This window comes from Phragmites australis, chromosome 21 (genome assembly GCF_958298935.1).
Source record: "Phragmites australis chromosome 21, lpPhrAust1.1, whole genome shotgun sequence".
Taxonomy (NCBI): Eukaryota; Viridiplantae; Streptophyta; class Magnoliopsida; order Poales; family Poaceae; genus Phragmites; species Phragmites australis.
Window position 1 is genome coordinate 18,445,232 of NC_084941.1, and position 12,607 is coordinate 18,457,838.

Here is a 12,607-nt window from a genome sequence, read left to right on the forward strand (position 1 = left end):
TGTCGTCTGACAATCACTTCAATGAGTTGTATTAACTTCACAAGCCATTAATTCGTGGATCGGTAGATGGAGAAAGAAGCACATCCATGGCAACGTCTTATGGTCAAATGGTGTGTCGTCTTGCAGCACTAAATTTTGGCTTATGAGATAGTTTTTTTAGACAACGGCATTTTTCTCTAACCTCCTCTCTCACCTCTACATCACCTAAATTTCTATGAGCCAATATATGAGGCAATATACGCTAACGTAAACAACTGTAAATACCCTAACAGCTAAACCAAAAATGTAAGTGATAGCAAAGTCCGTAATGCATGGGATCAGAGAGAGAGAGGAAATAAGCAAAATTTCTTTTCTGCACGCAAGCGCTCGCACGGCTCCGCGCGCATCTCCCGACAACAACCCGACAATTATTTATGAGCTAATTTTTTTTGTTAACTTTTCCTTAAAACTTTTGAGCCAAACTTTTTCTTGGTAACAGATGTTTTTTAAAAAAAGGTTTGGAAAAAAATTTGTGGAAAAAGTTTTTTAGAAAAGTTTTCGAAAATAGAAAGACACGGAAGGAAAAAAGTTTCCAAAAAAGAAAAGAAGAGGGTTGTCGGAAGGGACCGTGAGCAGGCTTTCTAGTGCGCGCGAGAATTAGCACGGTCCCAAAATAAGTACCATGAGAACAGCTAATGCTACACAACTGGAGAAAATTCCTTATTTATTGCTGAAAATTTGATGGCTCCCTGTTTTGACATTCAAAAGTTTGGTGACCTTTCACCAAGCAAAACCCAACATGAAGATCTAATGAATGTTTACTTGCAGGGCTTCGAGAAACCGCTCACCAAGGAGACCATTGCAGCGATCACGTCACTTGTTGAGAAGGAAGGCCAGAAGAAGAAAAGGAGGGCAACGAAGGTCGCCGGCGGCCTGGGCGAGCGAGATTGCCGCGGGTGTCTGAAGCCATGTTGGAAGCTGAATAAGTTGGGCTGTAGTATTAGCCATGTATCAGTCGATGTTTACTGTTATGATGTCTCCTTTCGTGAGGGCCAGTAAGGTTTCTATCTTAGCCTTTAGTTGGCTGATGCTTTGTATGTGGCCGATGAGCCAAGCATCAGTAGGCCATGCGTCTATAGGCCTGTGTCTAATTCCTATAGTGTGGAGTCCTGCTTGGCTGTACCCTGCTTTCCTCTTCATGGCCAAGGATGATCACGCAAGAATGAAGGTGCAGAACCAGGAAAGCTGCATAATAGCCTTTGTATCAGGAGCTGCAAAAGAAATGCATTGTCCAGGCTATCTTTTTACCAGTATCAAGCTAGAGAAGTTGTGTTCTGTTGCATATCAGTGTTTTCATGGCTCAGCGTAACTGCAAGCTGTTATGTTGGAATGTACGGGGTTTGAACGACCCAGCGAAGCGCGTCTGTGTCAGAAACATGGTGAGTACATCAGGTGCTATGATTGCTTGTCTGTAAAAAACAAAAATTCAGGTCTGGAATCAGCAACTGATAATTGAAACCTTAGGCCAATCTTTCATCCAAAACTATATCACCCTTTGCAGGGGATCAGTGACGTCCTAAGAGGAAGGGAGGGGAGGGGGGGGGGGGGGGGGGAAGGTGAATTAAGACATTTAGAATCTAATCGACTCCAAAAAACACTCAATGCCGGCATTCTAAGGCAATTGAGGTGTATTCTTGATAAGGCAAAAAACACTCATGTTGTTGATATTCAGAATAGGACAGCAAAGAGCTAGGTATCATTCATGACACTCAATAAATACAATCATACTGGATATCAATGCCAGGCTTTACGGAGGTGGTGCAAAGAGCTTGGTCGCAACCAGTTAACACTCAGATGTCATTCTGAGCTTGCACGTTAAGCTGAATAGGACAACAAAGGCAATCAAGTTATTGGAAAAAACAAACAATTGGTAATGTAAGGTTTCGACTAGCTATTGCACAGGAGGTTATTTTTAGGCTTGATGTGGCATAAGAATCACGAACGCTTACAGAAGAAGAGCTTAGTTTCAAAAAATTCCTTAAAGACAAAGCACTGGGTTTGACGGTAATAGAGAAAACATGTGCAAGGCAACATTTGAGGCTAACTGTGGATCCAAAAAGGTGATACAAACACGAAGTTTTTTCAAATTAAAGCAAATTCGTGAAAAAGGAAGCAATTCATTCAATCTTTGGAAACGGAGGCAGGTGTAGTCATTTCACAGGAACAAAAGAAGATGAGATACATAGACACTTTGTTGAGCATCTGGGAACGAACAAGCTAAGGGAAATTGCATTAAACTGGGACAACTCAGGCTATCAGCCTGCATATCTCTCTGAGTTGGAAGAACCATTCACTGAACACGAAATTCATGAGACAATTAAAAGTATGCCTGCGAAGAAAGCACCGGGGCCGGATGGATACATTGGTCTTTTCTACAAGAAATGCCAGAACATTATAAAGGAGGACCTAACAGGTGCGATTAGGGATTTCTACAATCTCAAAACAACAAGATTGGGTCTTGTCAACAATGCAAACATCCTCCTGTTGCCAAAGAAATCGGCAGCTGCAAGGATGGGAGATTACAGATCCATTAGCTTAATCAATAGCCTAACAAAGCTGTTAACCAAGATGATGGCAAACAGGTTAGCCCCCAGGCTAAATGAGCTAGTGTCCATGAACCAAAGTGCATTTATAAAACGGAGGTGCATCCATGAAAATTTCTTATATGTGCAAAATGTGATCAAAGAGCTCCATAAGAACAAACAACCTGCACTTTTTGTGAAGCTTGACATCTCAAAGGCTTTTGACTTGATCAATTGGCCCTACCTTATTGAGGTCATGTAGGTTTTGGGTTTCGGTCAAAAATGGAGAAACTGGATTGCATCTTTGTTGGCCACCATATCATCCAAAGTACTTCTCAACGAGACACCAGGGAAGGAATTTTGACATGCAAGAGGACTTCACCAAGGTGATCCACTCTCACCAATGCTATTCATCATGAAATTAGAACTGCTACAGCGTATTATCGAACTAGCAGCCCAAAAAAAAACATTTTGCAACCAATCCTACCGCGATTGGCACACTTGAGATGCTCCCTATATGCGGATGATGATGCTATCTTTGCAAATTCATGCAGGTCTGACCTTATTGCTTTATATGAAATCCTGCAAGCCTTTGGCAAGTGCTCGAGGTTGATCACAAATCTAGCAAAAAACTGAAATTTTCTGCATCAGATGTGAACAATTACCTTTGGAGGAGATCCTTCTTGATTTCCCAGGCAAGATCAGCAATTTCCTAGGAACTTATCTAGGGCTGCTGCTGCTGCACACGTGTTTGAGTGTTATCATCATCTTGAGCTAATCTTTGACTTCCACTCAAGTTTGAGTGTTCGCGTTGCTCACGCTACGACTGCGGAGGGATGTTAGAGTATATGGTAAAGGATTTGGTTGTTATTGTAGGGTAGGATTAGTTTCCATCTTATCTCTAAGATTGCTTGAAATCTAAGCGACCATGTACTCTATATAAACAACCCACGAGGCTCAATACAAATCATCTATAATTATTGTAGTATATTCATATTTCTACAGGGTGGCAGGCGCTGGCCTACTTCGGGCTGGGTGTGGCCAAGGTGTTCACTAGCGTTAGCCTGGTCGAGTTCTACTGCGACATGTCCCTGGATGCCATAAAGAGCCTATGCTCAGCGGTGTCGCTAGTCACTGTGGCGGCAGGCAACTAACTACCTTAACTCGACCATCATCGCCGTCGTGGCATGGGCGACGACTTGGATTCCCGAGGACCTGGACCAAGGAAGATTGGATTGCTTCTTTTGGGATGATGGCCGCTCTCAGCAGCATAAACATGCTGGCCTTCATTTGGTCTTCTATGAGATACACCTACAATGGAAAATGTTAATCAATGGCTTCACTTATATTTGGCCAAAGCATGAAAAGGAAATGTGTGAAAATGCACACACGTGCTTTTTTTTAACGAACACACAGGAGAACTGCGCATCATTATATTAAGAAGAAGAAAGGTTCCAAAGCAGATGAGAGCAAAACAAAACAGAAACAAGACAAAAGCAAAGAAAAACAAGACACCCCTCAAGGTGTCAACCTGAAACTTATCTGGACAGGGATAAGAGACTACTCTGTTACATCATCAAAACAAAACACAACACAACAAAATTTCATGGCCATAGACTACTACGCCCTTTTGCACCTGCTAAACACCACATCCTGGCATCATCTTTGATGTCCTGCAAGATGGCCTGATTATTAGGGGAAGCACCATCGAACACGCATCCATTTCTATGCTTTCATAGCCACCAAGCCATCAAAATAACTAGTGAATTGAAACCTTGTATATGTTGCATGGGAACTTCATGTTGAGCACGGCGCCACCACTACTGGAAGAGCATATCGTTTTGGTTTGGTGTGAGCTGTTGAAAACCAACAATGGAGAGCATTGAGAACCAGACGTCCCTAGCGAAAACGCAAGAGCAAAGGAGATGTCATATTGTCTCATCGGCTTGATCACAGTGTGGGCAATGTTAAGGATGGTCCATCCCACGGCGTGCCAACCTGTCCACTATCCAACAGCAGTTGAGGCTAGCTAACCACATAAAGAATTTGCATCTCGGTGGTGCCCAAGATTTCCAAATAAGACTCCAAGGTTCAAACTCCATGGCACCAATGAAGAACCGGGCATATGCAGACTTAGACGAGAAGACATCGGAAGCGGAGGGCGCCCAACGATGTTGATCATCTACTCCCTGAAAGAGTTGAACATCACTAATACTGTCCCAAAGGAGGAGGTACTCAAGGAGTGCTTCGGAACATAACCCACCTCTGATATCCCGAACCCAACCATTGCCTGACAAAGCCTCAAGCATTGTCCTCTTGTTGAGAATTCTTTTTGACACCAACGCAACCAGCGAGGGAGCGAGGTCACTCACCGATTTCCCGTGTAGCCAACGATCGGTCCAAAAAAGTGTCCTCTCTCCAGTACCCACAATGGAGATGACCGAAACGTAGAACATTGCTGAGGAGTTTGGATGTACTTGTAAGTCAAGGCCTACCCATGATTGATCTAGCTGTGTTTTTTTCCAACCAAAGCCATCTCATGCAGGGCCCAACCTAAAGCTTCCAGATTGTGCAATCCATGACCTCCTAAATGCAATGGCCTGCTCACTCGACCCCAAGCAACCAAAAAATGACCCCCCATTAGCATTCTTGCGACCGTTCCAAAGGAAACCTCACCTGATCTTATCAATTGCTTTAATCACCCATTTAGGGAGCTCCAAGGCGATGAGTTAGTATATGGGTATAGCTGTGAGAACTGCTTTAACAAGGGTAGCTCTCCCGGCAAGGTGCAGCATAGCTACTTTCCACCCCGGCAATTGGTCAGCTATTTTGTCGATCAACGGATAGAAATCAGCTTTAGAGAGCTTCCTCACATACAAAGGCGGGCCAAGGTACTTGCAAGGGAAGTTTACCACGTTACAAGGTAAGGAGGCCTGTATTGTGTCAATGTGCTCTTCTTGACATTGAATTGGGGTCACTGAACATTTCCTTATATTAGTGACAAGGCCCGACACCTCTCCAAAAACCCGAAGAATTTCCTTAATGAGCTCCAAGTCATTAGCACATGGGCGAAGAAAAAGAACCACGTTGTCTGCATATAGAGAGATTCTCTGGCTAGAACCCCTCGCAAGGAGCGGCTGTAGCAATCCGCAGTCACTTGAACTCAAGATCAAAGCATTAAGAACATCCATGATAATAATGAAAAGCATGGGAGAAAATGGGTCGCCCTGCCATAGTCCCTTTGATGAATAATCAGATCACTCGGTACTCCATTAACTAACACCCGAGTCGATGAAGACCTTAGTAATTTAGAGAGCAAGTTGCACTAGAACGGACCAAAACCTAGGTGTCTTAACACCTCAAAAAGAAAAGGCCAAGACACCGAATCAAATGCCTTGGTTATGTCCAGCTTGAGGAGAACCCTTGGCTCCTTTTGTCTATACAGTAATTACTTTCGTGCTATACCTTTTGTATACATGTACCAGCACAAAGTTATCATGTATACATATCCCTTTGACGAAAGCACTTTAATTCGAAGACACCAAGGTTGAGAGTTTTGCGGCTAGCCTGTTGGCCAAGATTTTTGTGACGAGCTTAGCAAAACTATGAATTAGACTAATAGGGCGGTAGTCCATGAGCTCAAGTGCATCAACAGTTTTGGGCAGCAGCGTTATGTAGGCAGAGTTGAGAAGGTACAACTTGCTCACATCCCCTTGTAGTAACCTGCTGAGAGCGGCCATGAGATCTACCCGGATGATGTGCCAAGCCACCTTATGGAAACGTCCTGTATAGCCATCTGGCCCCGGAGCCTTGTCTGATAGCAATGACTTGATTGTTGCCCATACCTCCTCTTCTGCGAAAATTTGCTCTTGTTCGACAAATCACGCGATGCTTGATAAAAAGGATGAAAAGTCACTCCTCCCACTAGTGCCACCCTTAGGCTCCCACTACTTACTCTTCTGTTTGATTCGCGTCAAAGAAAATGTGAGATCTTGTTTCAGCCTCATCACAGGAATAACAGGTGGGATCACCCTACCATTTCCTACAAATCATGATATCTTTTGTCAACACCATCACATTTTCCGTAAGCCACATAAACATCTTGATTCTATTGTGTATCATGGCTTTCCAAACATGTTTATGGTTAGGCCCCGTATCAGAAAGTGTTCAATGTTCTTGATCAGATTCATCAGAAAACCTCCCTGCTGCTAGGGAGAGAGGGAAAGAAGTGAAGAAAGAGGACAGGAAGATTGAGATTACGCAATGTGGATCCCACCACCACACATGAGCCACGTCAGCTCAAAACACAATCAAATGGTGACAATGGGGTAAAAGTGTATAATATTAACAGTTCAAGGTCGTTGGATATCCATTTTTTAGTTTAAAGGTTGAAAAGCAGACGGCAGTTGTAAGACACTTTCGGGGGGGGAAAATGAAAAATGTATATCATCGAAGTAAAAGTATGCCCAGATAACAGGTTGACAACTTAATATGCACCTAATTTTTGAAGCTTACAAGAGAGGTCGTTCTACTGCTAACTGTTAAGGATATGGTATTTTTATATTCACAAATCCCAATTCAAATCCTTGAGCTATTGCCAAAGCTAGAAGCTGATGCAGTCCATGTACACACAATGCTAATGAATTATAGACAGAAATCCGATTTTCTGAAGTGAGCTGAAAAGGATTCTTGGAACAATTATTCAGTTTATAAAAAAGTAATTCGTTTTGACTGTATGGCAGTTACAGTATAGATGCTACAACTCTGATTAACTTGGTGCTTAAGTCATATACATTAATAAACAAATAATCAATAATACATTGGGTTCTTCATTCTAGGGTGCTCTGGAACGGCTGGTCCTGATGTTCGAGCTGAACAATCTAACTGTTGTATACCAAGGAGAGCATCAATTCAATGCGTCGAGTATAATTATAAATCCTAACATCATGTACCACCATCCACGTCAAAACCAGCGCCTGTCCATCCTGACGCCGAACTCCCTCTTCCCTTGGGAAGGATCATGACACCACCTCTCCCTCTTCCGGAGTTTGATGGTCTTCTCTTCTTTTCTGCCTCAGAAGGTCTTTCCTGCTGTCTGCCGGAGGCAGCCTCTCCGGCATTAGACAAAGGGCTAATTGCAGGAATATTGTGTGCTGTGTGCTGCTGCGGCAATGAATTTGATATAGCATGCTGTGCAGTACTAACAACCTGATAAATTGTAAAACAGTGAGACAAGCAGCAATACAACGCATACAACTATGTACTCGATCGAGAGCAAAACCAGCATTATTAATGTTGACAACACCAAACCGAAACTACTGACAATCAGGAAATTTGTACTCAATAGGGACTGAAGGTCCAAACCCAGCATTATTCATGCAGACAACACAAAAATAAAACTACTAAAAGATTTTACAAGGACTCATTAAGGAGGAGATCAGGTGGATGGCCATAGGGCTTTTGACTTACCGAAACATCAACAGAAGCCCTGCTAGGATTCAAAGATTCTAAACGCTTCTTCAGCTCCTCTAATCTTGAATATTGGGAGGCAGCGCTCTCTTGGACCTAATTAAATCAAATAATCAAGATACACTGAACAGAACTTGATGGCCTAGTGCTGAAAAAATTTCATAGAGAAACAAAAGACATACCAGGCGGTTCAGGTCATCACATAGCTTCTGCTTAGCGTCCTCTTCATCTTTAACAACTTGTGCAGCAGCTTCCCAGGCCTAAAATACCAAACACCACTTATGACATCAAAAGTACAAATCAAACAACTTAATATTGTTTGAACAACAGGAGGAGAAAAGATAAACATTAGTTTTTTAATCAAGAACAAAGGGAAAAGAACGGGGAGGGTGGTGTGCACATTGGATCTGAACATCTAGAAAAGAGAGAAACATCATAACTCTGTTTTCCAAAACACAATAACAGAAAGCGCAGTATGGTTCTCATGTATTTAGGAATAGCAAAACCAAATGAACAAAGACACTCATACAAAGATACAATTTAAATCTATAATTCAGAATGTTTCTAAGGGCATAATGATTTTTTCATTCTGCTCCTAAGGGAAACTAATACTTGCAGTTTGTTAGGAAAACATGAGTTTATACAATTTTGTTTCCTAACTTTTTAAAAAAGTCCTCCATGTATCTTAGACATTGCTCCATATGAACTTAAGATCCACATATCGCATGTATGGGAACCTCCAAGCCTGATAGTACTTTGTACTAAGAATTTTGCTTGTATGCAAAGAGGGCTGCACCCTTCCATGCAAAAGATGCACAGCCAGTAAACAAGAGAGTAAAGATGGATAGATTTTTGGAACAAAGAACATATCCATTGTAGCAGATAAGGCCCAACCGTTTTTGCTTGTTCCTCTTTCACCTTAGCCAAACGTATTCTCTCTGTTGACAATTCAATCTTTTTCCTTAAATGCTCAAGTGCTGGAGCATAATGAGAAAAGGAATAAGTCAGCAAGGTAGCAGTATTCTGTTTACAGAAAGTGAACCATATGTGCTCTTGGAACATATGTTACTTACCTGCTTTCTTTGGTCCTGCTGTCAGTTTCACTTCTAAAGTCAAATTTTCTAGCTCCTTTTCAACATCACGAATTTTGGAGTAGTTCTCCTGGATATATCTGATAAACCGTAAAATCATTCATTCTTTTGTGTTCAAGGAAATAATAAAAAGTAAACGAGTTCAACTCATGTGGAGATATAAACGCAGAAAGAAAGTCAAAATGCCCACGTATGTAGCCTATAATGCTTAACTAAACATGTATTTGGCCAATTCTAAATTGTTATTAGGACCAAATTTCCCATGGTAAATGGGTCCCAAGAAATTGTAACAATGTAAGGATTTCAAGAAACAGTTCCACATAATCCTGACAAAGAAACAGATATGGTTTATGAAGTCTGATGTCTAGCTTTCCAGTACTGACAAAGAAACAGTAAAGCTTTCAAGGCAAGCAGAATGAAAATTACTTTTTTTTTAATTTCAAAACAGGCAGGAGAACTGCCATTTTCATTTATTAGAAAGGAGTAAACTTATAAACCTGACAAAAAAAGAAGGGCCTGAAGGAGTTGCCAGGCTCCGGAAAAAAAAATGAAAATTACAACAGCCTAAAATAAAATCTGGCTAGCACCAGGACATGTTCATCTTTGATGAGTACAGAAAGAAATGAGGAGGTGATCTCCATGCCATTAACAATGCATCGGTTGCGCTCGCAAAATTTCCCAGGTGAGCAAGATTGCATAACTCATTGTACCCCTTTTTCAGGATGCCAGCATTTCCTTGAAGAGGCTCTTGAACCAGTTTTCCATAGTCTTGCCAACAGATGATTGGACGTATAATTGTTAGGCCATTGCCTTGCCAACAGACGATCGGACGAATAAATACGTCTTTGCAGGATGAGTGTGGCCTTACCAACAAAAATTGCATTGCCACTATGTTTATAGAAGCAAGAAGTTTGACATGAGCCTATAATCATAATGATACATATCGACTGCATAACAATGCATAGCCCTACACATGTCAAGCATATTGATGCATGATTGTCTGTACTCACACCAGGGTACAGAAGTCCATATATGAAAAATAAAATTGGGTAAAGAACCTGTTAATATCAGGTACATTACAATGATGTCAAATGCATGAAAAATGATAACATAATTGTACAGATCAGCAAAACAGACTAATACAAAATCTCTCCTGGAACAGACTAGCAACTTGAAGCACACCTCATTTCTCAATTCCTAATGATTATAATGCGGGCATGAAGATGACCCCATTTACTAGTTTACGGAAATGCATTACTGATGATAACTTATTTAAAAAAAAACCAAGCTTCTTAATAATTAGTTGAAGCGCATGGCTGCACTAGCCATTCATCAATGGCATGTCCTCATTCTTATATGCACAACTGTAGCGTAATTCACTAATTCTTAATACTTTGGTGGCAGCAAATAAACACAATGGATGACCCTGAATCTAGATGTCCACTGGGGGGGGGGGCTCTTAATTTACTTCTCATCTTTCATTGAAAATGAGACTGTTGCTGACAAAGTTAGCAACAGTACTTGGACATCCCACATTGCGCTTAGGTACACAGTAATGACAGCAATAGAACTTCAAAGTTCAAACGGTTCAACATGTTAATTCAAGTTCATAGGTAAGTAGGTAACTACTTTACTGCACTTGTACCACAATGTGTACTTCCATCTCACACTAGGGGTCAGGGGGATTTGAATTTCACTGGCATAGGTATGATATGACACGACACATAAGGGGAAAATAATTCAAGAAAATTTACGGCCTGAAGTAGCTCATTTCTCATCATATATCTGAATCTTCATGCATACAACAGCAACTCCTCTTCGTTTATGTTCATCAATTTCAGAAATGCACAAAATATATACATTAAAATAAAGCAAATGCAGATCCACAGAGTTCAGACAATAACACGAGTTAAGATGCAGTTGGGGGACAGAGATATGGCTCACTTCTTCAGCTGCAGCTGCTCCTCCAAAATGACCTGCGAACAAAGCACCCGACTCGGAATCAAGAAACCAGGCACCGAAGAAACAGTGAACCATCGACGAAACGAGAACACGTTTGGGAAGCGATGGAGGGAAGGGAGCGTGTGGGATGCGGACCTTCTCCGTGTAGGCGATTACGGGGGACTCTCGGGCGAGTCCGTCGGGCCCGATCTCCAGCTTCAAATCCGGCGGAGGTGCCGGCGGCTGCGCCGCCATTTCGCCGGATCTCCGGTCTACCTTCTATGCCTTTTTCTTCTTTATTTTTGTGGTCGCCTTTTTTATCTTTCGCGCAAGCAAGTGCGTCAACTGTGAAGCGGGCGACCGTAGCGTAGATGCGAAGTCACCAAACACATGACCTGGATCTGAAATCAGCTTCGCCAGAATTCAGAACTCCGTTGAATTTAGATCTAGGACAATGAGACCATTCCACCTCGTGATCTTGTTTTGTATTTATCCTACGCCATATATTTTTGTAGTCAACACGTTTAGTTAAAAAAACAGTTACGGACATGTTTGGAAGGTAGGATTTTGTACTATTCGATTTCTATAGAAATTTTTTCTGATGAAGCTCTTTAGGACGAATGATTGCAATGGAAAACTTTATAGGATTCATTTCTTTCCTCAACTTTTTTTTAATTCTAAACATAAGCTTCATTCTCATGTTTAGAATTCCACTGAAGAGTGCAATACACAATGTGTGTGTGTCTTTCTCCTATTTTTTCATCTAACAAAGTGAGTCCGGCTCCGCACCCGTAGTAGTTGCTAATAAACGTAATACGCAGGCCAACTAGTAGTTGCCACATAGCATGTGTTTAGTTACGTTTAGCAGAGAGGGGGGCCAGTGCCAATCACGGCTAGGCAGCGTTTTTATTTGGGAAAATGATATGAAACCAGTTGAAAATGAAAATAAATGAAAACCAGTACTTGCAACGGATGCTAAATCTGGCACCCGTACATTTAAATGGTTTCTAAATCTCGCACACAATATTGATTTATTTCTCATATGAAGAAAACAAAATATAATGCTAAAGATAATACTTAATTAATAGAGCAACAGTGTTCTATGATGTCTAACATCTAATTTTAGGATAATATCATGACCCATGATTTCTTGTCTAAGATGAATATAATAATAATATCTTCACAAATAACATTCTAGAGATATTTATGTACGAGAACATCTCTATATATAATATTCTTAGTGATTGAAAAGTAGAGTTTTTCGGTTGAACGTCCCTAATTGTTGGATGCACATCCAACAACCCGCTATAATTTCCTTTGACCCAACAGCATAACTGCCATTGTTCCGCGCTTTCTCCGACAGTGTGCTGCCTTACCTGCCACGTGATACCTCACCTCCCTCGCCTCTAGGAGCTCCTAGCTCTGAATATGCTTGTCACAGCCCCAATTTTCCATATGAAAATGTCTTAAGAAAAAGCATTAAATAAATGTCTCTTTTGATAAATCAATAAGCAAAATAATATGGAATAAAGAAAATGGAAAAGA

General features: G+C 41.3%; 1 protein-coding gene across 1 annotated transcript; it reads right to left on the bottom strand.

Moving 5' to 3' along the window:
* Nucleotides 1-7,247: 7,247 nt before the first annotated feature.
* LOC133903566 (uncharacterized) lies at nt 7,248-11,492 on the bottom strand. The gene is made up of 7 exons (XM_062344984.1): nt 11,219-11,492; nt 11,066-11,097; nt 9,104-9,201; nt 8,925-9,007; nt 8,213-8,290; nt 8,031-8,126; nt 7,248-7,769 (listed from the first exon to the last, which is right to left on the bottom strand). Exons 1-7 carry the CDS (start codon nt 11,315-11,317, stop codon nt 7,506-7,508), a joined length of 750 nt encoding a protein of 249 aa, XP_062200968.1. The 5' UTR covers nt 11,318-11,492; the 3' UTR covers nt 7,248-7,505.
* Nucleotides 11,493-12,607: the final 1,115 nt, after the last annotated feature.